Source organism: Triticum aestivum, chromosome 5B (genome assembly GCF_018294505.1).
Source record: "Triticum aestivum cultivar Chinese Spring chromosome 5B, IWGSC CS RefSeq v2.1, whole genome shotgun sequence".
In the NCBI taxonomy this organism is placed as follows: Eukaryota; Viridiplantae; Streptophyta; class Magnoliopsida; order Poales; family Poaceae; genus Triticum; species Triticum aestivum.
This window is the reverse complement of record NC_057807.1, coordinates 144,961,497-144,985,996: the sequence shown is the minus strand read 5'-3', so window position 1 is coordinate 144,985,996 and position 24,500 is coordinate 144,961,497. Positions and strand designations below refer to the sequence as shown.

The window sequence follows — 24,500 nt, the reverse complement described above, 5'->3', positions numbered from 1 at the left end:
CGAGTCGGGGGCACTGCGTCCGGCCACACATTGCCGTCAGAGGGGAGGATTAGGGTTCGCCAATTCGGGTGTGTGTGTGTGGGGGGGGGGGGGCTTTTCTTTTTGGTCGCCGCTCGGATTAGATACTCGTCGAGCTCGAGACTGGACGCCACGGGCAAGTACAACATCGTTAGCGAGGGCTCGCCAGGGCCTCGCCGGAGGGGAAGAAGAAACTTGACTTGTTCGGATGCGAGTTAGGCGCGAAAGAAAAGAGTGTGGTTTAGGAGGAGGAAGAACAACAACGGGCGCTGGATTGAAATCGGACGGTTGGGATAGAGAGCAGATTTGACTGAAACGAAAATATAAACAACTCAGTAAGAGAACGACCGAGCAGCAGCCCGGCGGCGAGGCAGCGAAGCGCCCGAACCGATTCGAGTGACACTCCTCTTTTTTACCTCCCTCCCTCCCTCCCTCCCAAAGTCCAAACCCTAGCCGGCTAGACCTCGCGATCCAATCCACATCTAACCCACCCGTAGAGATTTCGGCGGCCGATGTCTCCGCTGTCGCCGCCGCGGTCTCCACGCTCCCTCTCCTACTAGCAGTCAGCCAGCGACCTCCCTCACAGCCTAAAAATCCACGCCGTAGCGACGACCCGAGGGTCGGACGGCAGGCGCCATGAGCAGCGCGTTCAGCGAGGAGATACTCGCCGACAAGCTCGCCAAGCTCAACAACACGCAGCAGTGCATCGAAAGTATCCTTGATTTGATTTTGTCGCCCAAATCGCTCGAGAGATCTGTTTGGTGATTCTGAAGTTTAGTGTCGAGTTGCAAATTTTCTGCGCTGAATATTCAACTTTCTGCAGAAAGAACGCCCCTTTTTCTTGATTTGTCCACCTTAGTTCTTGCGCCCATGCTATGTCTATGTATATCCACTAACTTATTCGAAAGGATATATCCTTGAACGGGAATAAGCACGAAGTGGGCGAGAAGGCATTTTGTGGCTTCTAAAAATTGCAAATTCTTGTGTCCGTTTTCTGCCCTTTTTATGTTCTTACTTCACGGGAGCTCTCTGGATGTTACTGCTTATGGTAAAGCACTAGAGCCTACTTAAAAACGGTACTCTTTGACCTAATATCGTGATATGTATTCAGGAATCAGGAGCATAAATCGGTAGTTTTGTCTGTCTTAACATTTCTTACCATGATCTTGTTGTTGCCTTGACTTTTCCCCTGTGGCCATTAGCGCTGTCGCATTGGTGCATTTACCACCGGAAGGATGCAGAGCTAATTGTCCAAACATGGGCCAAGCAGTTCCATAATTCTGGAAATGAACAGAAGGTCCCTTTCCTTTATCTGGCTAATGACATCCTACAGAACAGTAAGCGCAATGGCACCGAGTTTGTAGAAGAATTCTGGAAGGTCCTCCCAACCACGCTTAAAGATGTAGCTGAAAAGGGTGACGATCGTGGGAAGAAAACGGTCTCTAGGCTGGTGAGTATCATATATCTGTACTTATAGTTGGTTAAATCTGGTTGCTATATGTTGTTAGAAGATAATCATAATGTGCTACTTAAAACTGCACCATTGTGTTCTAGGTTGATATATGGCAAGAAAGGAGAGTTTTTGGTTCACGTGCCGGGGGCATCAAGGATGTGATGCTTGGAACTGCCCCCCTTCCTGTATTAGATATGACCAAAAAGCGCTCTCACAGTTCATCCATCAAGATTGTCAAAAGAGATTCACGTTCTGTAAAACTGGTAAGATTTTCTCCCTGTTTGATACATTCTATATTTCGCTGGTGGATTTTGGGTAGAAATTATTCAAGTTTTGTTGTTGTCTTTTCAGAGATTAGGCGTTGGAGGAACTGCGGAGAGAATTGTATCTGCGTTGCACACTGTTCTCAGTGAACAAGCAGATGAAGATGCTGACCTTGAAAACTGCAAGACATCTATGCGTCATGTTGGAAAGATGGAGAAGGATGTTGACAGTGCCTGTAGCGAAGGTACTTTTTGTTAACAGGAGTTCTCCATCGTGGCTGTCTTGGCATTTTTTGTGATGTTATTCTCTCTTTCTCTCTGTAGCTGAGGATCCTCGTCGTGAGACTCTTTGCACAAAATTGAAGGATGAGGAGGCTACCATGAAAAAATGCATCGAAAAGCTCAAAGCAGTTGAAGAAAATAGAGCAGCTGTTGTGTCTGAATTGAAAGAGGCATTGCAGGAACAGGTCAGAATTACTGTTTTATCAGTAAAATAGTAATGCATTTTAAGCTTTTTCATGTACATGGGTTGATAATTTGTCCATGGCTTTCAACTTTATCTTGGATCTGTATAATCTTATTTTTAATGTTATTCAGGAATCGGAGCTGGAGAAGGTCCGCACTCAGTTGCAGGTAATGTTTCCCAAACATCCCAAAACCAGGGTTGATACTTGTAGCTTATCTGTAACATCTATGAATAATACCATTTTGATGTTTCTGTTGACAGTTGGCTGAAGCAATGGTAGAAGAAACAGCCAACATGCAACGGAGGCTCAACAATGAGCCAATCATTCCATCTTCCAAGCTAGCATCATCAGTAGAGCCAGGAAATTCACTCTCTAATGGGCAAGTAAAGGGCCAGCAGAAGACAGCTGCTGCTATCCTCGCGGACAAGATTGCATCATCATCAAACTCTCAGCAGATACTCCAATCTGCACTTTCCAAGTTTGCTGCAGAAAATTCATCTGAGATACGCTCAGATAAAAGGATGAAAGTTGAACAATCCTCACAGGTCCCAAGCGTTGCGAATGCTGCTGCCTTCGTACCAATGCCGCCAATGGTCACCACAGCAGCACAGCAGCCCCAGACAATCTTGGTACAGCAAACTCCTGTGCAAGGCCAAGCTTCTGCACCACAGCCCCAATACAATATCTACCAGGCCCCTCCACAGCACTATGTCCAGCAGCCTGGAGGTTTAATTATGGGCATGCCATACAGTATGAACACCATGAATCCACCCCCACCTCCGCCACCGCCGCAGATGATGAACCTAGCAAGGGCGCAGACACAGCCTCAACCACCTACACAGCAGATGCTTCAGCAGCAAATGCAGATGAATGTTGCGCCCCCAATGCAGTTCACGCTTCAACAGCCCGGTGCACCACCTTTCAGGCCTTTGCAGCCACCTCCAGGGATGCAATTTTTCCATCACCAATCTCAGTGACATTTTTGGTAGACTGTCCAGCTCCGTTAAACTGTGATAGTGTCCAGTTTAGTATAGTGGTAGAGAGAAACTGACTGCTGTAGAAGATATACCATATGGTTGTTCATTCGTGAAGTTGTTGTACATGTAACTTGAGGGAGCAAAGTGCTGTGATATATGAGCCGGTTTCTTGGCTCAATTTTTTGAAGGTCGTAGGTTGATATTGGGGGTCGGAGCTAATAATTATGTGTAGTGCATCGATGAAAGAGATGGCACTGAGGGTTCCTTGTTGATACAGAGTTAATTGATTGGTGGACTTTTTCGTTCCGAAGAAAATGCAGCAAGTTTCCATTTGTGTACTGATAAGAGAATTATTTTCTACTAATGAAACATTGAAGCTGTTGGAAAAGGACTAGTCAGCTATATATGCAACTTGAAATACTTCCACTCCCAAAATTTAGGTCATTTTCACACTTCCTGTTCTTCAATGTAGTTTGAACATATTTTTTAGCTGTAAATGACTAAAACTATACCAGACATCACTAAACTTGCAAGGGAGTGCAGTGAGATCCATGAACCTAAGAACTCCATATTTACATCCATTAATTTGTATACATAGGTCAAGAAAGGTTGAACCTACTCTTACTAATTAGGATGGCATGCCACTTGGCTCAATCTAAATCAAATTTGACCATATGGTCGCCATTCTAAATTGGTGGAGCAAGATTTTTTTTTCTTGGAGTCATTGGACAAATTTACAAGTTTCTAACCGATCACTATCAATATGATTACAAAACTGCGTCTTAGATAAGATCAAAATACAGAACGATCATCAGTGAATAAGGTTGCGCTATAAAAATACTTTTGTCTGTCCGGTAAGTTTTGTCTGTCAGTGCAGTTTTCAATTTTCTTCCTCCTCCCGCGTGGGCCACGGGCAGATTTTGATTTTCTTCGTATGTCCTCTTCTGGTCGAGCTATGCAGATTTCGCTTATGCACATAATAATTCCACAACTTTAAATAGTACCATCTTACTTCTTTAATTTAAATAGGGAAACACTCCCTCGCAGACGTCTGACAAGAGCCAACAGTCAGACCAACCGTTAGAAGTCGATGCATTTTTCTTCTCACAGTCGTGATTCATTCCAAAATCTGTTGTTTCGTGCCAAAACTGCTCAATATTCTAGCCACGTCTCCACCCATAATGCATCCGCATTAATGGTACCTTCCCCAAACCCACCCTCCCCTCGTTCCCATTCCCACCGTCTCCTCCTGAAAACCTCCACCCCGAGCTTGCATCTCACCTCGCCGACATGCATCCATCCCGACTTAACTTTAACCGCTGCAGCCGTCATTCCAAAACTTCACACGCATCATCGCTGCCGCCAACAATGGTGGTGAGTAATTGTTGATTCTCCACGACGCTACGACCATGATCCGCCAATATGTATTTCTCCACAATACCTTGGTTGTGATCTTCCAGGCGCATCGATGAAAGAGATGGCACTGAGCTAGTGTGTGCTTCCTTGTTGATACCGAGTTAATTGATTTGTGGACTTTTTTTGTTTTGAACAAAATGCAACAAGTTTCAATTTGTTTAACTGATAAGATAATTATTTCCTACTAATGAAACTTCAAAACTGCTGGAAAAGGACTAGTTAGCTATATATGCAACTTGAAATACTTCCACTCCCAAAAATTAGGTCATTTTATTACTTCCCATGTTCTTCAATGTGGTTTGAACATATTTTTAGTTGTAAAAGAGTAAAACTTCACACATCACTAAACTTGCATGGGAGTGCATTGAGATCCATGAACCTAAGAACTGCATATTTAGATCCATTAACTTGTATAGATAGGACAAGAAAGGTTGAGCCTACTCTATTACTAATTGAGATGGAATGCACCTTAGATCAATCTAAATCAAATTTGACCATATGGTCGCCATTCTAAATTGGTGGAGCAAGATCTTTTTTCTTGGAAGGAAGTTCTTCGTGTCATTGGACCAATTTTAACGAGTTTCTTCAATCTGGTTTGTGAGTTTGATCCCCAACACAATCAAGAAATTGGTAGAATTTCTACAAGCCTTCTCGAGAATCAAGAAATAAAGGGTGAAGTGCGGGTCTCATTCATCGTAGACGAACCGTGGAATTAACTCCTCAAATTGTGTCGGTGGCTGCACATTCAATGAAAAAGAGAAAGATCTGAAGGAGAGAGAGGCGAGGCACGATGCATGCATATATAGTACTCCCTCCGTCCCATAATATAAAAGCGATTTTGACACTATACTAGTGTAGTGTCAAAAACATTCTTATATTATGGGAAGGAGGGAGTATATGATTTGAGTTTGGTTACTGTGAGCGTGGCAGAGGCATAAAAGGAAGGAGAAAGCGAGCCTTGTGATGGGCTTAATAATGCAAAGGAATTAACATATAGGGAGGTGACAGAGGCTAAAACACATTTAAAGATTTCAGCGCAAATTCCAAATATTCTTTTACAGATGGAGGAACTATGATTTCCTGTACATAATCAAACTATAATGGAGGCATGACTGTCTCTTACACGCGCGCTCACTTTTCGGTAGCCCCGATTTGGAAAGTGGCCAGTAGCTCCCTTAGGCCTTGTTTGGTAGGAGTGGATTTGGGAGGTTTGGGGAGGAGGGGATTTCAGGAGATTTGGTGAATCCCCTTGTTCCACCCAATCCCCCCAGATCCCCTTGAAACCCTCTAAACCCCTCTAGATACAATCCCCTCCATATGAAAAACTTGTTTGGTAGGGAGGGATTCCCATATCCAGATAAGATAGTGCAAATGTGTAAAAATGCAATCTTTATAGAAGTAAAACAACATCATATTAAAAAGAACTTGCTACATGAGAATAATTTGCAGCAATTCTTCATAGCAATAACATAACTTTTGCCTGACTTTAGATCAATATCTCATCACAACAATATCAATTATATCACAGGAAATACATGATTTCTCAAAAACAACATGACTTGGAATCAATAATATCTCATCCGTGATCTTTCACAGCAACACCATAATTTTGCAACAAACATAATGCAACACAGGGTACTTGTGCAATAGCTCACAATTAGTTATATTTTTACAGACCACTGAGAATGATGTTGTCATACATATGAATTGCTCTTGATGATGTCATGATCATCCAGTTTTTGAATGGCCAATAGTTTGTCCAAATTGTTTAATCTTGCTTCTCTGGTTGCCTGAGAACCTGATCATAAAACAAAAGCAAAATGAGAGTCTGGATGGCTACCATAATCCAAGCATGTTCAGTTTAGCATAAAACGAAAGATCCCTTCTCACAAAAGGAAAAGAGTCCAAACGTCTTCTTCCCATTTATAAAAGAAAATTGCCATTGAGCTGCCGTTTGTGCCTTATACATGCCTCTAGACCCTACATTGCAAGCACAGCTCCATGCACAAACAAGTCTGTACAGCAGCACAAGCATGCCCACGGGCAGCAAAGTTGAAAAAGGACAAAGGTTTAGATAGATCATACAGTTTGCATATATGTATGTTGACAAAGGTTTATCTGAAACACGCATGGTTCTAGACTAGCCTGATTTATCCGCAAACAGTGTTCTCAAAAGGGACAATAAACACGCAGAGTACTTTTATATGAAAGAAAACAGAGAGCTCGTAGAGTTTGACTCTATTAATTTATAAATAAAAAAGATTATCGACATGCATGGCACATGAAACTTGATTTGTCTAAATCAGCTGCACAATTATATATAGTTGGATGGACATGCACAGGCACAATTATATATAGTTGGATTAACTCAGCTGGAAGGACCAGAGAGTGGCCCTGTATACGCCTGCCTATCCTAATCAGATCTTTGACCTTGATCTCTCATAGGAATTGTCTCTCTTGGGTCTGGGGGCATGTGAGTGTGGGGCATTTTTGGACTTTTCCTTCTTTTCCCTTGAACCCCAAAATAGGGGAGAACAGTTGAATCTTTGGAGGCATTTCAGATTTCCTTTATCATGAGCTAACAAACTGTTCCAGGAATAATTCTTTAAAGAAAGATGCTTTCCAGATTACAAACTAATAATTCGTCAAGACAGACAAACAAATGTATAGGATGGCTGCAGTATAACAAATCAATTCTCCAGCTCAACAAGTGGTGATATGAGGCATAACAATTGATAAATATCAAGAAGACTACTTAATACACAGAATGAAGCAGAGACCACGGGGCGGATCAGCTCGCAAATATTTCAAAAGCAGAGCAAAACAGGTGGGGACCAAAACAAGTGTCAAGGTAAAACATTCTAGTACCTTCATTCATGAGTGACGAACAACTCAAAATTCAGGTACTTCTCGAGTTCAGAAACTAGCGCAATGGTACAAAGTCCTCTAATTACCAATCTGCAAGCACTCTAGTACCTTTGCTGAGGTAACATATGAAAGCAGAAGAATGCCTAATTGATAACACACCGTTTTCTTTTTTTCAAATTCATGTACTGTACTGTAATTTAGAACAAAGCACACGCTTGCTAGTCCTCAAACTACTGGACTGCAACTCTGCAAGCATTGTACCAGCACACTGTATACCTATCTAAACCGCAATGCTCATTCAGTATGAACAAGAACGACTCAAAATTCAGGTACACACGAGCTCCAGAAAACAAAGGAACTAAGGAAGCATGCAAGTGGTCAAATTAACCATTGTAGCACAGTCTGTTTGGTAGTTCAACATGTACAGATCCTCAGTCGATCCACGGAAACAGATGCAGATGGTAAGTTCAGGCAAAGGGATGTGGACGTTGCTCCGTGCTGCTCCACCTCTACTACAAGTCCGGCAACTACGGCACCGAGCCCTACATCGTCGCGCACAACTTGGTTGACGGCCGGCACCTCGGGAGGAAGAGGCAGCAGCCATGGCCGATGGCAAACCCTAGACGACAAGGGGAAAGGAGGGGAGGCGAGGACATACCACCGGAGAGAAATCCAGTACGCCGGAGGAGGTACGCCGGCGTCGAGGCGTCGAGCTGCGGCGTCTTGGGGAGGCGCTGGACGGCGGAGTCTTGGAGAGGAGTCGGGCGGCGGCGTCTCCAAATCCTCGAGCCCCCCCCCCCCTTGGAGCCTTCTGAACCGCGTGGAAACAAGTGGATCGAAGGGGAATTGAGGGTGTTGGGCTGTCGAAACCCCGTGTACCAAAATGGGCCAACGAGGATTTCGGAGGATTCTGGGCCTCGCGAGGTTAATCCTCTGAAAACCCCTTCAACCCACGCCAAACAAACGAGGCCTCAAGGATTAGGTGGATTAGAGGCGATTAGTGTAGATTTGGGTGGGTCCGAAGCCCTCATGCCTTACCCAGCTTTTCATGTGTACGTGCACAAAATCATCCATCTCGCCACACATGCTGGGCCCCGACAACAAATCATGTGGGTTGAACGCTCCACGCTAAATCGATTTACTTGTTGGAGCGGCCGAGAGCACAAAGGAGTATTTTTAGTATAATAGTTCTATTGCAGAAAACGTGCTAATAACTATGGGAAACATTTTCGCTCAACCGGATGATATGATGCACGCGTTGACAACCACGGTGACCGTCTGATCAAAATCTGATTTGACGACCCGCAACAACCCCGACCCAAGGCCAGGTTTTCAACACCACCCTTATTACAAACCATTCAAGTATAGTTGTCGGTCTGTTGCAGAGCGGTTAGGGCTGCATCTGTGTGGCTGCGACGCAACTCCATGACCTGCGGCGACGGATGGATTTGCAGCGACGACGATCGACGCAGATCTATGTGATGATAACAGTAAAGACACCGGTCCCGCCGGTGGAGACCACCCCAACTCTATTTGGTAGCGGCAGCGAAGGATTTTATTCTGTAATAGAGGCCGTGTTTCAAAAGGAAAAAACGTTTCGGGGTGATTGCAACAAGCCTCTTGTTGCAGCAGACTGAGCGCGACATTACCCTTGTTGCAAAGGTCGGTGCTGCTCTGACGGAGCAGGGCAACAACGAAGTTTTTTTTTCTACAACAAGGGTCACCTTTCAGAAGAAAAAGAACCGATCAGGGGATGTTTGCAACAAGGTTCAGTTAGAAACACAGGTTTAGGGTTTTGCGTGGGTGGTTGACATCCAGCCTCACGTCTCAATATATATAGAGGATCACAATTACAATTACATACGTATACAAATACGTGTACAAGGACAATATACTAGACCCTACTTTACATGCCCCCTCAATCTGAACTACATACAAGATTCAGATTGGTTCTAAAATGGTCTAGCATCTGTCTAGTAGCGGGTTTAGTAAATACATCCGCTAACTGATCATCTGTAGAAATAAACCTGACTTCCAGTTCACAAGCAGCTACTCGTTCTTTCACAAAGTGGAAATCAATCTCAATGTGTTTGGTCCGAGCATGAAACACTGGATTCGTCGTCAGGTAAGTTGCCCCTAAGTTATCACACCACAATATAGGAGTGCGCTGCCGTGGGACTCCAAGTTCTGTGAGAACCGAGTCTATCCAAATGGCTTCAGCCGCGCCATTGGCTAATGCCTTATACTCTGCCTCGGTGCTTGATCTCGAGACTGTGGGTTGCTTCTTCGAGCTCCAAGATACAAGGTTAGGTCCAACAAATATAGCAAAACCACCAGTGGAGCGCCTATCATCAACACAACCTGCCCAGTCTGCATCGGTGAATATACTCACTCCAGTGAATCTGGACTTACGAATCCGTAGTCCCATGTCTAGCGTACCTTTGACATATCTCAGAATACGCTTGACTGCTTCCCAATGATCCACCGTTGGCTGAGACAGGAACTGACACACTTTGTTCACTGCGAAGGAGATATCAGGACGAGTGAGGGTCAAATACTGAAGTGCCCCAACCACACTGCGATACCGAAAGGAGTCATCTCTACCCAGTAGTGCACCACTATGACGTGAGAGACTCTCGGATGTAGCAAGCGGAGTGGAAGTGGCCTTGCAGTTCTCCATGTTGACGCGATGAAGAAGATCTAAAGCATACTTTTTCTGCGTCAAGGTCATGCCCCCTGAATGAAAGGACGCTTCCAAACCAAGAAAGTACTCGAGGCGACCCAAATCTTTGATGGGAAAGCTAGCAGACAACGACTGCACAAGACGATCCACCACGGCGGGGGTAGAGCCAGCAATCACAATATCATCAACGTACACCAGCATGTATATCTGTATAGTACCCTGGGAGAAGATGAACAGAGATGCATCTGATCTGGAGGCAACAAAACCGAGCTGCAAAAGGCGCTGACTCAAACGAGCATACCAGGCACGGGGTGACTGCTTGAGACCATAAATAGACCGTTGAAGTTTGCAGACATGAGAGGGATAAGTGGCATCCTCGAACCCAGGTGGCTGCTGCATGTACACATCTTCGGCCAAGAACCCATGTAAAAAGGCATTGCTCACATCAATCTGTCGGAGGCTCCAGCCACGAGACACAGCAAGAGACAAAACCAAGCGAACCGTGGCAGGCTTCACCACCGGGCTAAAAGTATCTCCGTAGTCAATCCCGTGCTGTTGAGTGAAACCACGAGCAACAAGACGAGCTTTGTGCTTATCAACAGACCCATCCGGACGGTGCTTGGTTTTGAAAATCCACTTGCAGCTCACAATATTAACACCAGGTGGCCGAGGCACCAACACCCAGGTGTTAGTGTGACGGAGAGCAGCAAACTCCTCGGACATGGCGGCACGCCAGGCAGGTTCACCCAGAGCATCACGATGGGAAACCGGCGCGGCGAAGAAGGCACGACGGCGAGAGTCGTACCGAACCGTGCCATCAGTGTAAGACTTCTCCTTGCGCGTATGATCACGATGGCGTGTAACCATAGCATGCGCCGGAGCTGCATCGCCAGTAAGAGAAGACGACGGCGACGAGGGCTCGGCCGAGGGTGTCGCGGCTGAGGGGACCTCAGCAGGAGGCGACACGGGCCGAGAGACGATGGTGTGTGGGACCGGCCCAGGTGAGGGCGGCGGCCCGGGCGACGGACCGGGCGAGGGTGGCAACCCAGCCGCACCGGGCGAGGGTGGCGACCCAGCCGCGTCCGCGGTCGCGCCATCAGGCGAGGCAGCCGCATCCGCCTCGGGCGGCGGGACATGCACGTCGGGCGCATCAGGAGGCGTCGGAGCAGCAACATGTACCTGGGGGGAACTCAAAGCAATATCACCTGCAAAAGACAAGTTAGATGACAAATAGGACAGGTCATATTTGCGCACATGGACATCCGGAACCGGTTCATCGGAGGGAAAAGTGAGTGCATGTTCAAGAGAAGCAGGATCAACCGAAACGCCGGGTTGAGAGTAAGGGAACACAGTCTCGTCGAAAACAACATCACGAGAGATGTATATCCGACCGGAGGTACGGTCAAGACACTTATAGCCCTTATGCAAAGGACTATAGCCAAGGAAAACACACATCTTGGACCGAAACTCAAGTTTGTGAGCATTGTACTTGCGGAGACTAGGCCAGCAAGCACACCCAAAAATCCGAAGGGAAGAGTAGTTGGGCTGAACATGAAACAGACGAAACAAAGGTGTGTCCTTGTTGAGAACCGGAGTGGGCATACGGTTGATGAGGTAACATGCCGTAAGAAAAGCCTCATCCCAAAACCGAAGTGGAAGAGAGGAGTGCGCAAGCAAGGCAAGACCGGTCTCGACCAAGTGTCGGTGTTTGCGCTCGGCAATACCGTTCTGCTGAGAGGTATGCGAACATGACACTCGGTGAGAGATGCCCGTGCGTTGAAAGTAGCGATGGAGTTTGTGGTATTCACCACCCCAGTCAGACTGAACGGCTTTGATTTTATAATCCAGAAGGCGTTCGACATGAGCCTGAAAGTTGTAGAAAACTTGCTCAACATCAGACTTGTGTTTAAGCAAATAAATCCAGGTGAAGCGCGTGTAGTCATCAATAAAACCAACATAATATTTGTACCCTCCCGACGAAGCAAGAGCGGGACCCCAAACATCTGAATGTATTAATTCAAGAGGTACAGTAGTGATGTGAAACGAAGTAGAATAAGGTAGTTGATGACTCTTAGCACGCTGACATGCATCACAAACTAACAATGAATTATTTGAACTAGAACACGGAAGTTCATGACTCCGAACAATGGAAGTGACCACATTATTTGTAGGATGACCAAGACGTTGATGCCATTGCGACGACGAAACTCGAACACCGGAGGAGGCACGGTGAGACGATGAAGATGACGCACGAGCGAAGGGGACCGGATAGACCCCCCCCCCGGTAACTTCTACCGTGAAGGATGATGCGCCTGGTTGCTTTGTCCTTAACAAGGAAAAAACGACGGTGAAATTCAACAAACACGTCATTATCACAAAGAAGACGATAAACAGAGAGAAGATGCTGGCTGATGTGTGGAACATGAAGGATGTTGCGCAGTTTAAGAGATGAACCGGGTAAACGCGAATGACCAATGTGTGAAATAGACAAACCTGCACCATTGGCCACCTGAACCTGATCCTTGCCGTCATAGCGCTCATGAACCTGGAGGCGCTCAAGATCATTAGTCAAGTGATCCGTAGCCCCGGTATCCAACACCCAAGGAAAGTCGACGGTGTTGGTGGAGGACGAGTTGGTGGAGCGGGAGTTGTGATCCTGATCATAGCGCTTGCGACAGTCGTCGGCTTCATGGCCCCAGTTCTTGCAAATTTGGCACCGGGGACGCCAGCGGTTGCGACGCCCACCTCCTCCGCCGTTGTTGTTGCCGGCGTTGCCTCCTCCACCTTGCCGGCCATTGCCGGCATAACCAGTATTGCGGTCACGGCCGCCGGTGTTACCGCCATTACCGCCCTGGCGGTTCTGCCCTGGCTGGCCATGTCCATCAGCCAGGCGCCCCCCACCATGGGAGGGATAGGGATCGGAGTAGGGCGCGCGTCCGCCCGCGCCGTACGAACCCGAACGGGTCACGGCGTTCGCGGAAGGAGACCACCCCTCCACCGCACTCTGTTGTGCCTGCAGCACCTCAAAGGACAGAACCAATGAGTAAAAACTGGAGTAGGGCATGGGTGCATTACTCACGCCCAAGGAGGCGGCGATGGAGTTGTAGGCGGAGCCGAGGCCAGTGAGGATGTGATCGATAAGCTCATCATCCCGGATCGGAGAGCCGGCGGCGGCCATAGTGTCGGCCAGGGCCTTCATCTTGTGCATGTATTCCGCGGCAGACAGATCATCCTTCCTCAGCGACTGAAGTTGCCGCCGGATGTGGCGGACATTGGTGCGACTCTGGGCGCCGAACATGGCGGCGACGGCTGTCCAGACCGTATGCGCCGACTCGCAGCCAATAAGTTGGCATGCAATATCCTCATCCATGGAGGTGAGAAGAAGCCCCTTGACGCGCTGATCTTGAACCCACCATTGGTGATACTCCGGGTTGGCGACGGTGGTAGCAGCGTCGCCGGTGCCGACAACGAGTGTTTTGGCCGGTGCCGCCTTGGTGCCATCGAGGTGTCCATGGAGGTTGGCACCGGCAAGAAAGGTGCTGGTGATGCCCCCCCCCCAGAGCATGAAGTTGTGGCGACCGAGGCGGACGGAGATCGTCGGGACGGCGAGCGCGGGATCGAGGCGACGGGAGAAGAGACGATCGCGCCGCTAGTTTGGGCGACGGACATAGCGGCGGATGACATCGCAGCGGTGGCGTGGATGAGACAGCGCGCGGCGGCAGCGGAGCAAGTCGCGGGAGATGGCACGCGCAGCAACCGCGATCGGAAGCGGCGGCGCAGATGGATGGAACGCACTCGCGGCGGATGGATGCTAGCTCACGCGGCGGATGGATGGCTAGCTTGGCTAGCTCACGCGGCGGATGGATCGCTAGCTTGGCTAGCTCGCGCAGCGATCGGAAGTAGCGGCTGCGTGGAGAGAGGATCGGGCGGCGGCGCGAGGAACTTGCGGCGGCGGCCCGGCCTGATACCAAGTTAGAAACACAGGTTTAGGATTTTGCGTGGGTGGTTGACATCCAGCCTCACGTCTCAATATATATAGAGGATCACAATTACAATTACATACGTATACAAATACGTGTACAAGGACAATATACTAGACCCTATTTTACAGGTTCTTCTTTCAGAAGGAAAAGAACCGACCAGGGGATGTTTGCAACAAGGGTCTCTTTCCTTGTTGCAAAGACTGACTCTCACGAGGCATGATGATGGTCAAGCAGCTAGTTATTACAGGCTCCATCCAACGGTCGGCAAGGCGGTTGATCTTTTCAGATCATCACTCGAATGACGCATAGCGCTTCAAAAGAATAGTAGTCGTCAATGAAATAGACTGGGACGGTGACGGGCTGATGGTTTGATTTTCTTTCTTTCGAACACTCTCCTTGAACTTTGGCTACACGCAGCTGTTTTTTTCTGCTACATGCAGCTCATTAAACGCCCAATGCATCTGTGCAGAGGGAGTATCAAAAGTATCATATATGTACGGGACAGGGTGAGTGATTTGGCTCTCGAGATCACCAGCTCCCTTGCATGAACAATAAAATAAAAATAAAAAATACTAGAAAAATTCAAAAGATCTGAATTTTCTTGGCATGGAAGATGTTTAAGTGTGATTTCCATGCCAAATTTGATGGTGTTTAAACATGTGAGTAGTTTTAACAAAGGGAAACACTTATATCCGGTCGGCCGGCGGAACTTTGCGCCGGTCGCCTCGCGCTGTTGCTCAGCTGGTTTCTCATGCATGCCATGTGCGCATAGAGCCCACCCACCTTTTTATCCGAGATTTTTACCCCCAATCGGTATCCAGACGTTTCTTATCCACACATTGCCTTATCTCTTCTCCAAGCGGCCGAGCTCATCCCCATCCTCGGTTTCTTCTCTTCAGCCATGGCCACCCGCTCACTCAATCCTGCCACAAGCCATGGCATGACCACCATGATGCGAGACGGAGGTGCACCACGTGCTGCAACCATGAGACTGGGGTGCTACCACGGCGGTGACCACGCACTGCAATTCGTGGAGGACGGGTGTGCGTGAAGACGCACTGCGGGCGACGGCGACCGGGGGATGCTCCGTGTGCTGCAACCGCAGTGACGGGGTGCACCCCGGGGAGACGGTGATGCTGGAACTAGCTGCCGTTTTTGCTGCAACCAGCCGGTGAAGGCGCTGGAACCAGCGCGGCGGTGGCTGTGCGGCGATGCTGAACCACGGCGACAAGTGCAGGGAGATCGGGCGACATTTTTTTTGTTGGAACCATGATTTGATTTTGCTGGAACCAGCTCGAATTTTTGCTACCAGCATCTTCCATTTCTGTTTGAAACCAACCAAATTTTTTGCTACCACGTTTTGTATTTGCTGGAACCAGTGTATCAATTTGCTACCACCGTCTTTGATGTTTGCTGGAACTAACCAAATTTTTGCTGCCATGTTTTTTCGCTGGAACCATTTGTATCACCTTTGCTACAACCGTATTGGATTTTTGCTACTACCAAAGCTGTCGATTGTTACATCCGTCTTTGGATGAATCATGAGGTTGCCGAGACCCGGGACTATGTATTCTTTGCTCCAACCGTTATCAATTTTTGCTACTACCAGTGTTCATTGTTATTTTCATGCCCATACAAAGAAGAACCGGAAAGATGAGCAACAGCGACCATCGAGGGTGGTGACGAGTTTTTCGACGGGAGTGTGATGCTGCAAGGTGCATCGACGCAGGAGCGCCACGGCGCCTTGCCGAAGCGCACGGGCGCGTCAACGGCGTGCAAGTCGCGCGTTGGTTGGCGCAGGAGGGGATTTTTTTTGTTCGTATATGCATGATGACTGAACAGGTATGGGAAGGCATCTCCACAGGATCAGACGGCCCTGGTTCGGCCAATCGGACGGCTGACATCGGACCGGCACCTAGTACTGGCCTTTAACAAAAGAAAAGCATGATTCGGCTGCCGAGCTCACATGCTCCCTTGCGTGAATAAAATAAAATAAAAAATACTACACCCTCCGTCTCAAAATGTAAGATGTTCTAGTAGAAAAATTCAAAACATCTGAATTTTTTGGCATGAAATATGTTCGAGTGCGTGATGTCCATGTCAAATTTGGTAGGGTTTAGACATTTAACAAACGAAAGCAAAATTCTGGTCTCTGAGAAAGTTTACTGTCGGAACATGATGAAATTTTTGCGTGGACATCACACATTTGAGTGTCTTGGATGATAAAGCATTTATATATTTTTTAAATCTTTCTGTCAGAACACGATGAAATTTTTGCGTGGACATCACATATTTGAGTGCCTTGGATGATAAAACATTTATATTTTTTAAAAATCTTTTTTGAATTTACTGTTCAAGCAGTTTCTTGTGCATTCAGGGAATAGTACTCGACTCTATGGAAGGCAGCATAAACTGAACCAGCACGGCCGGCATTAATTATGATCAATTACGCAATACAAACTCTTTCCGATTCGGTAGTCGAGCGTGTTCAATGCCAAAATGTTCTAGTACTATTATTAGTAATCACCACAACCCTATCTAGGATAAGTGTATACTAGCACTCGCACGGCTCATCATACATGGCGTGTAAACCGATTCCGACATAATAAAAAAAGGAACAAGCAGAGAGCTTGCACCCGCGTATGCACTTGACATCGACCCTGATGGATTCCCACGATGCGGATTCTCACTTCTGCTGGCCAGCCTCGACGGGTTCCACCACCTCGGCTTCAAGCGGCTCAGGTTCAGAGCTACTAGGTGAAGCAGGCTGCTGGCTTGGCTGGGCAGGTTGGGGCTGCGACGCCCACTTGCCCGCCATAGCTGTGCTCATCATGTCATAGATCTTCCCGCTCAGGTCAGTTGGGTTATCAGGCTGCATCATATCATAACATGGGCATTATTATTTTTATTTTGAGAAACGCACACACCCTACCCCTAACAATAATTATGTGAAACAAAAGGCAAGGTTCAGAAGAAAACATGCAGTATGTTTCCTTGACTGTGATATGAGATATACTCCCTCTGTTCCTAAATACTCCGTCCGTCCCAAAATAACTGTCTCAAGCTTAGTACAAAGTTGAGACACTTTTGGGACAGAGGGAGTATAAGACGTTTTGGCAGTTCAATTTGGGAACAGAGGGGAGTAGATGACAAGGCAGATGGGTGTACTCACCGTAAAGCCGCTAGAAATCATTGAAGTTTCAAAGAGGATGTCGATTGCCTTTAGAGCTTCTGGGTCGTCAGGGTTGATTCTGCACGCAGCCTGCGTTGCCAAGAAATAATCATTACAACCAACACTGTATAGGGATCCTCAAATCAGAGATCTACCATTGAAGATTAGCTACCAGCATCCAACATATTTAATTCGTAGCACAGTACAAGGGTTGTGTAGGCCTCTAGATCAACAGAGACAATGTGAAAGGAAATCATAAAAAATGAACACTTACATTCAATCGCTTGATTATCTCATGCTCTGGATTTATTTCAAATACTTTCCTGGAACGCATGAAATCCAGAGAAGACGTATCACCTATAGACTGCGCCCTCATTAACCTGAGGAACAATATCAAGATATTAATGACAACTTTGTATAGCGAGTTAACAACTGAGGAAATAAGTGAAGTAGAGTCCAACCTTTCCATATTGGCTGACCAACCAAACTTGGCTGCAACCAGAACACATGGTGATGAGCTGAGACGGTTGGATACATCAACTCGAGCAACCCTCTCACCCAAACGTTTCTTGATCCAGTCACAGGTTTGACTGTATTCCTGCTTCATTTCCTTTTCTCTTTCCTCATTCTTATCACCTAGGTTATATTTGCAGGCCACAATCAGAAACTAGGAGCACAAAACTACGATAAATGAATATTATGCTCTCAACTCTGCAAAGCAATATGCAGCCTAAAATAGAAAAGGTGCCTGATAAAAGATAACATTTTAGCTGACTGTGAAATCAGCCTCTAATAGGTGACATCTAGTTCGCTTCACGCTTTGTCAATTAATGAGAAAGGTAAACTGATAAACCATGGCGATTAGTGGAGAGTAAAACAGTGAAGGGAGAAGTTCCTCATGCTCTGCAACTTCTATTCAAAATTCAACTCATCGAAAGAGAAAAACATGCCTGGTACAAGTGAGCACTTAGCTGATTGTATAAAATCAATCTCTACTTGGTGACATCTTATTCACTTTACTTTTTTTGTTGAGCGGTCAATGACTAGGAGAGTTTCCTACAGCCTTTTAAATTATAAAGAAAGAAAAAGAGTCTTACAAATTACATTTTCTACAGCATATACACATTGGTAGGCCTTTGGCCAGACCAAGAAGGATAATTCACTTTACATTAATATATACTAAGCTCCACAACTTCTGTTTTCAAAATTCAATTCAGTAAGCAGTAAAAGGATGTTAAGAAACTATGTTCTTATATTTACATGCATACCTAGGTCCAGGTCTTCCTTGCTAATATCCACGAAACTCTTATCCTTGTAGGAGTTCAGATTTGTGAGAGACACTTCATCCATAGGGTCAATCAAAAGTAAAACCTACAAAATAAAGCACATGATAGTAAGGTTAAAACTGGCATAGAATAATTGACTTTCTGGTAAGAAAAATAACTCTTCTCTCTTCTGCAGTATAAGCAGTCTAGAAGAATCATTCATAATGTTTCACGGCATGATGCAAAAAATACAGCTGTCCCAACCAGGCATTAATTAAGCATGTTTGTCTGAATAGCAAGTGAAAATATAAGAGACCTCAACTCATGAAAAACATGTTTGTTCAAACAGTGGACAAAAATATGTGACGTCTCAGCCAACTATAAGGCAAAGTTTGACAGGAAAGATGCATCCGAGGACATGAGACCGAGAGGGAACATTTAAATAAAGACATAAACGAAGTTATCATCTACTCCCTCCGTTCCTAAATATAAGCCTTTTTAGAGATTCCAATATGGACTACATACGGAGCAAAATGAGTAAATCTACACTCTAAAAAAACTCTATATACATCTGTATTACTCCGTATTGGAATCTCTAAAAAGTCCTATATTTAGAAACTGAGGGAGTATTTGTAGAAGCAATGGTCTATCATCAGTAGTTCAGTACATACCTCATAACCCATTTCATTGAGCTTCTCTAAGAAAGGAGCATTTTTGGCACTGCTCAAACTATCTCCAGCAATGTAATAAATGGCCTTCTGCTCTGGTTTCATACTCTCCACATATTCATCCAAGCTAATTAATTCCTCATTGCTCTGAGAAGAAAAGAAACGGAGCAAAGGAGCAATTCTCTTGTGATTTTCCTTGTCTTCCATGCAACCGAGCTTCAAAAATTTGCCGTAGTTCTCCCAGAATGCTTCATAGTCCTACAGTAAGCCTTCAGATGAGAATGCAAATAGAAAGACCAAGAAACCCTGCTACGAAGGAAATGAAAGCGCTTACATCTCTGTTTTCACTACAAGAAATGCCGAGTATCATATCAAAGGCCTTCCGCACCAATCTCTTTCTCATTATACGCACCTATACCAAAATCAGAAACAAAGGAATCAAAATTCAGGAGCTCAGTATTGAAATGCACAAAAAAATTAGAAATACCCCCACAAAGAACTTACAATTCGACTCTCTTGAAGGATCTCACGAGAAACATTTAGGGGAAGGTCATTTGAGTCAACAACACCCTTCACAAAGCTCAGGTATCTTGGGAACTGGTGAGTCACAAAGCTCAGTTATCAAATTGAAAAGTTAAAAGTTTTACAAAGAACCATGAAGAGACAGCTAAGCAAGTATCAAGCATACCAGTTCTCCATCGAAGTCGTCTGATATGAACACCCGCTTGACATAAAGCCTGATATTTTTAGTCTTCCTATCAGTTATGTCCTCTTTCTTTGTAGCAGGCACATACAGAATTGACCTGAATTCTACTTCACCCTGCATCAAATTTGATCAAGAAACAGTTTGCTTGAATGTGAGTTGTGAAGATCCTTATCAGGCTACTTCACCCTGCATCACATTACCAATCGCACTACCATTTTCACATAGAGTTTATTATTGCCTATCGGAAGACTATGTTACAGAAACAGCAGAGCAACTATAATGTCAAATAACATCCATGTAGGTAGCTGAATTTTCGTAATTACATGCTACAAAATTATGACTTTTTTTCTATATATTTATTGGCATATCTCTTTCAACAAAGACATGGTTCATAGATGAATGCTTCTGCAAGTCTTTGCAATTGGAGTATGTAAAAAATGAAAAAAATTAAGTAGCATTTGTTGATCAACTGTGTATTATTTAGATTGCACATATTATCTAGGCAAAAGCAACTGCAGATATCATGTGATGCACCAACCATGTGTTGAATCAACAAAAGCAACAGAAAGGCAAAGGAATATACCTCTGTAGTGAAGTGTGAGGAGGCCAAGGGATCCAAATACTCGTTGAAGGTCTTCTTGTAAAATTCGTTGTACTCCTCAGTTGATACCTCCTTAGGAGTCCGAAGCTGGCAACAACACAACAACAGGAATAATTTCAGCCTCTCTCAGAAGAAAAATTGGAAGTGAAAAAACGTAGTTATCATTTATCAACAAGACAAGCAGCACAATAAACAGTCCCAAAGTTCTCACCCAAATAGGTTGTGTTTCATTTGTAAGCTCCCAGTCCCAATACTTCTCCACAACGGTTTTTGTCTTTTTCTTAACCTGTTAACATCGCAATATTACAAATTATCAACATGTAAGAATGAAGCACAATTTGGTCAACAGAATATGGCTCAAAGGAAAGCAGTGCAAAATGACTTCTTTTTTACGGTTTATTACAATGTTACCTCTTTTTTGGGTTCACCGTCACCACCTGTTTTAACTTCAGCAGGATCCTCGTCAACCTCAACCTAGATAATCAATGAATGTCTTGCATAAGCAAGGTTCCACTTTAATAACCACAAAGAGCTAGAAGGATTAGTCACCTCTTTTGTGAAGCCCTTCTCTTGCCAAGTGTAAATTGGGAAGGAAACAAACTGAGAGTAATTCTTCAGAAGTTTTTGGATCCTCTCAGGGTGAGCAAAACCCTTGTCATCCCGCTGAAACAAAGCATAGTACATATTTCAAATGGGGCATACAGTAAAAATTTAAATCATAAAATAAAAGCAAACGGACCTTCAGGTAAAGTGTAAGACGAGTTCCCCTAGGAATGAGCTTCTCTGGATCTTTCTCTTCTCGAATGGTGTAGGAATTAGATTCTGCTTCTGCTTCCCAAACATATTGTTTTTCTGATTTTGGGCTCTTTGTTGACACAGCAACCTAATATACAGAGTAGCAGAAAAATACAGGAAACGTTCAGCAAAAGAAAAAGAAACACTATCTCACAACCAGAGTGTCAAATACAACCATGATAACATAACACAGTACCTTGTCTGAAACAAGAAATGCCGAATAGAAACCAACACCAAATTGGCCAATCAAGTTGCTATCAACATTAGCTTCCTGGCTCTCCTGTTGTACAATAAGCATAAGTCATAAATATAGAAGGATTTGGAAGATAGACAAGAGGAGAATGAAATCTGCAATTAGATCACACCTTCAATGTCTTCAGGAATTTGGCAGTTCCACTGCTTGCGATAGTTCCAAGAGAATCAACAAGTTCTTGCCTCGTCATACCAATCCCAGAATCACTGGAAAGAAAGTGCAGGTCACGATGCAAATCATTTCCCAATAAGAAAATATACAGCTGGTCACCATCAAGTAACATGTGCTTACGTAATCGTTATTATTCCATTGTCCTTGTCTGTTTGGATGCGAATGTCAAGTTCAGGGCCATCCTTAAGAAGATCAGGATCAGTGACACTCAGATAGCGCAATTTGTCAAGTGCATCACTTGCATTGCTGCAGGTACAAGAAAAGAAAGGCGAAATTAGGCTGAGCAACTAGACTGAAGTTTTGTGGCACTCATTAAGCCCTGACTGGGAAAAACAATTGCCAAAATGAAGTTAATGCAATATCATGGCGAGGAACAAGTGTCAATAAAACAAAACAAATAAAGAGTGAATTTGGAGATAACTACTGCTATTTCTAAAAATGAAAAATTTATGTTGTGAATTGTTGCCCACCTAACCAGCTCCCGGAGAAACACTTCCTTGTTGCTATACAAGCTGTGCACAATCAAATCCATGAGCCTATTGACCTGCCGAGCACAAATTGTTCCCCATCATATTCATGATGCAAACATTGGTAAAGATTAGCACGCAACCATACAAAAAGAAAGTCATAGGTACCTCAGCCTGATACTCAAACTTCTCGGCAGGTGGCGCGTCAGATGAATCAACTGCTGCAGCACTCGATTCATACCGTCTCCCAACAAGGGCGCTCTCCCTCAGCTTGAGGGACGACAAGCTTTCAACTCCATTAAGCTTGGGAGCTGCAAGCACAGAGAGCAACCTCTTCCCTCCAAGCCGAGAGACACCAGGGTCTGGGTTTGTCACCTGAAATTGAGAAGACACAGCAAACATCACAAAGCCGCTCGTGTTGTAGAGTAATGTACCAATAAATCAGAAGAACAAAATCACACCAGACCTAGCAATTGCACATTTCTTCTCGCAATAAAATACTATCAGCAATCGGTACACAAATGACATACTGAACAGGAAATCAGATCAACCCAAACCTCAACTCACTCACAGACACAAATTAATACATAACCCATCAATCAATCAAAACACAGCCCCCAATTTGGGGGCAATGACTGATTCGCAACACCTAATGTAAAAACACGCACCGATTCAAGCTCACCACGAGCTCCTACTTTGCAATCAACCAAACAGGAAACAGCGGAGTACACTACGTACCATACAGTCAATGTCGCACATACGTACCGAACGCGGCGGGGCCGAGGGGGAGAGGGAGGGGGAGGGGGAGGCGGCGGCGGCGGCGGCGTCTCCGGAGACCGCGAAGGCGGCGGCGTGGCGGCGGGCTGCGGCGCCGGCGCAGAGGGATCGCCTTGAGGCCCCGAGCATCTCCGCTGCGCTCTGCTCGTTCTCCTCCCAGGCGAGGGCGAGAGATGTGGGCTGGAGGCGCGCTTGCGCAGGTGGGCCGACCGAGGAAGACGACGATGCGAGGGTTTTGGAAGAGGGGTAGGGTTTTGTGGGGGCGACCAGAGGCAGAGGGGATGAGGCGTATAAATAGGGTGCGCCTTGCGGATCAAGAAGGAGGGAGTGCGCTTCGCTGGCACCGTGGTCCCGGGCTGTCGGTGAGAGAGTGGGGAAGGGGGCTTGGGTTTGCTCGGTGGTGTTAGCGTTTTGGGAGAAGGTTCTGGAGCAGGGCCCCGGAGTAACGCTATGTGCACCGGTGTGGATAGTCTGTGTATCATACAAGGAGGTTGACATGTGGGGCCAGTGGGTGCATGGTTGTGGGTGGCCCACGACCAGGTGGGCACTTTGCTTTGCAGCGTCCGTTCCGTTGCAGAAATTTCCAGCCTCCTGAGATGGTCCACCTGTTTCTGACCTGTGAGACGTGGTGGAGATTTGAACACCGTTGGTAAGAAGGTTCCGGAAACCAGGGTTGCCATGAGGGCGGGGCTTGCATGCTCCCTCCCTCGTGCTCTCATCCTTGCTCCTACGCCACATTTTACATCCAACGGGCTCTTCAATTTTGTTTCCGTGTTTCTTTTTTTTTCGGTCTGCATTTTTTTTTGAACATCAATACAGACGCAAGCGCTCATACATACGCGCATACACTCACCCCTATAAACGTACACACGCACACCCTACCCCTATGAGCACCTCCGAAAGACTGAGCCGACATGTCATCTTGAAATTTACGAAGTCACCATAGGCACCTCGCCGTCGACGGGAACGTTTCCTCCCACTGAAAGTGCATCGCCGGAAATCCTGAAATAAATCCAGAAATAATGCGAGCATCAAGACCCTGATGGGCTGGGGATACCATTGTCCCTCTAACCATCCAACCACAGGCTAGTTCGCTCGGTCTGCACTGCTTGGCAGGCTCATGCGAAAGGGAAAGAAGGAAATACGTGTGGAGGAGAGCAGGAAATACCGGGGCGTCTAGTTTTTCTTTGACTAAAGAAATATACACAAAGATTCTAAAAAAGAATGCACAAAGAGGATATTGGATGTAAAATGTGTGGTAGGGAGCATGGAAGGGACGAGGGAGGGGGCATGCAAGCCCCATCTTATCTAGCCAATTTAATTCTTAAAAAATTGAGGCAAAAGACAATTTTATTTCGATGTAAAGTTGCAGTCTGTTAGTACAAACTTAGAAACGCCATCTGAAACATGGAGCAACCAACAAGCGGTGCGACCTCCAGAACGATCGATATTAGCTTGACTATCAGTTACCCTATTTTGATCACCGGCTAACTTGCT

General features: G+C 45.8%; 2 protein-coding genes and 1 long non-coding RNA gene across 4 annotated transcripts; 1 reads left to right on the top strand and 2 right to left on the bottom strand.

The window, feature by feature from the left end:
• Nucleotides 1-398: 398 nt before the first annotated feature.
• LOC123110869 (regulation of nuclear pre-mRNA domain-containing protein 1A) lies at nucleotides 399-3,516 on the top strand. The gene is made up of 7 exons (XM_044531499.1): nucleotides 399-730; nucleotides 1,221-1,468; nucleotides 1,573-1,734; nucleotides 1,823-1,979; nucleotides 2,059-2,201; nucleotides 2,332-2,367; nucleotides 2,462-3,516. The coding sequence occupies exons 1-7, from the start codon at nucleotides 655-657 to the stop codon at nucleotides 3,176-3,178; spliced, it is 1,539 nt and encodes a 512-aa protein (XP_044387434.1). The 5' UTR covers nucleotides 399-654; the 3' UTR covers nucleotides 3,179-3,516.
• Nucleotides 3,517-6,027: 2,511 nt separating this feature from the next.
• On the bottom strand, nucleotides 6,028-8,356 carry LOC123115862 (uncharacterized). The gene is made up of 2 exons (XR_006456783.1): nucleotides 8,121-8,356; nucleotides 6,028-6,392 (listed from the first exon to the last, which is right to left on the bottom strand). It is a non-coding gene; the product is annotated as an uncharacterized lncRNA (long non-coding RNA).
• An 8,180-nt stretch (nucleotides 8,357-16,536) lies between these two features.
• LOC123110868 (heat shock protein 90-6, mitochondrial) lies at nucleotides 16,537-23,283 on the bottom strand. 2 transcript variants are annotated; one of them, XM_044531498.1, is made up of 20 exons: nucleotides 22,992-23,283; nucleotides 22,395-22,601; nucleotides 22,230-22,303; nucleotides 21,880-22,005; nucleotides 21,701-21,794; nucleotides 21,532-21,615; nucleotides 21,280-21,423; nucleotides 21,090-21,203; nucleotides 20,952-21,014; nucleotides 20,752-20,826; nucleotides 20,523-20,627; nucleotides 19,922-20,053; nucleotides 19,738-19,830; nucleotides 19,568-19,645; nucleotides 19,237-19,491; nucleotides 18,569-18,671; nucleotides 17,762-17,936; nucleotides 17,575-17,680; nucleotides 17,301-17,390; nucleotides 16,537-17,000 (listed from the first exon to the last, which is right to left on the bottom strand). In XM_044531498.1, exons 1-20 carry the CDS (start codon nucleotides 23,130-23,132, stop codon nucleotides 16,815-16,817), a joined length of 2,445 nt encoding a protein of 814 aa, XP_044387433.1. In that variant the 5' UTR covers nucleotides 23,133-23,283; the 3' UTR covers nucleotides 16,537-16,814. The 2 variants fall into 2 exon arrangements, with proteins under 2 accessions (XP_044387433.1, XP_044387432.1); XM_044531497.1 differs by having other exon boundaries at nucleotides 22,965-23,280.
• Between the last annotated feature and the right edge of the window lie 1,217 nt (nucleotides 23,284-24,500).

Coding starts and splice junctions, on each gene's coding strand:
- LOC123110869 (XM_044531499.1), top strand. CDS start 655: ATGAGCAGCGCGTTCAGCGAGGAGATACTCGCCGACAAGCTCGCCAAG. Junction 1,469..1,572: donor AGAAAACGGTCTCTAGGCTG/GTGAGTATCATA, acceptor ATTGTGTTCTAG/GTTGATATATGGCAAGAAAG. Junction 1,735..1,822: donor ATTCACGTTCTGTAAAACTG/GTAAGATTTTCT, acceptor TTGTCTTTTCAG/AGATTAGGCGTTGGAGGAAC.
- LOC123110868 (XM_044531497.1), bottom strand. CDS start 23,132: ATGCTCGGGGCCTCAAGGCGATCCCTCTGCGCCGGCGCCGCAGCCCGC. Junction 20,628..20,751: donor ATGAAACACAACCTATTTGG/GTGAGAACTTTG, acceptor TGTTGTTGCCAG/CTTCGGACTCCTAAGGAGGT. Junction 17,937..18,568: donor CAAGGAAGACCTGGACCTAG/GTATGCATGTAA, acceptor AATATAACCTAG/GTGATAAGAATGAGGAAAGA.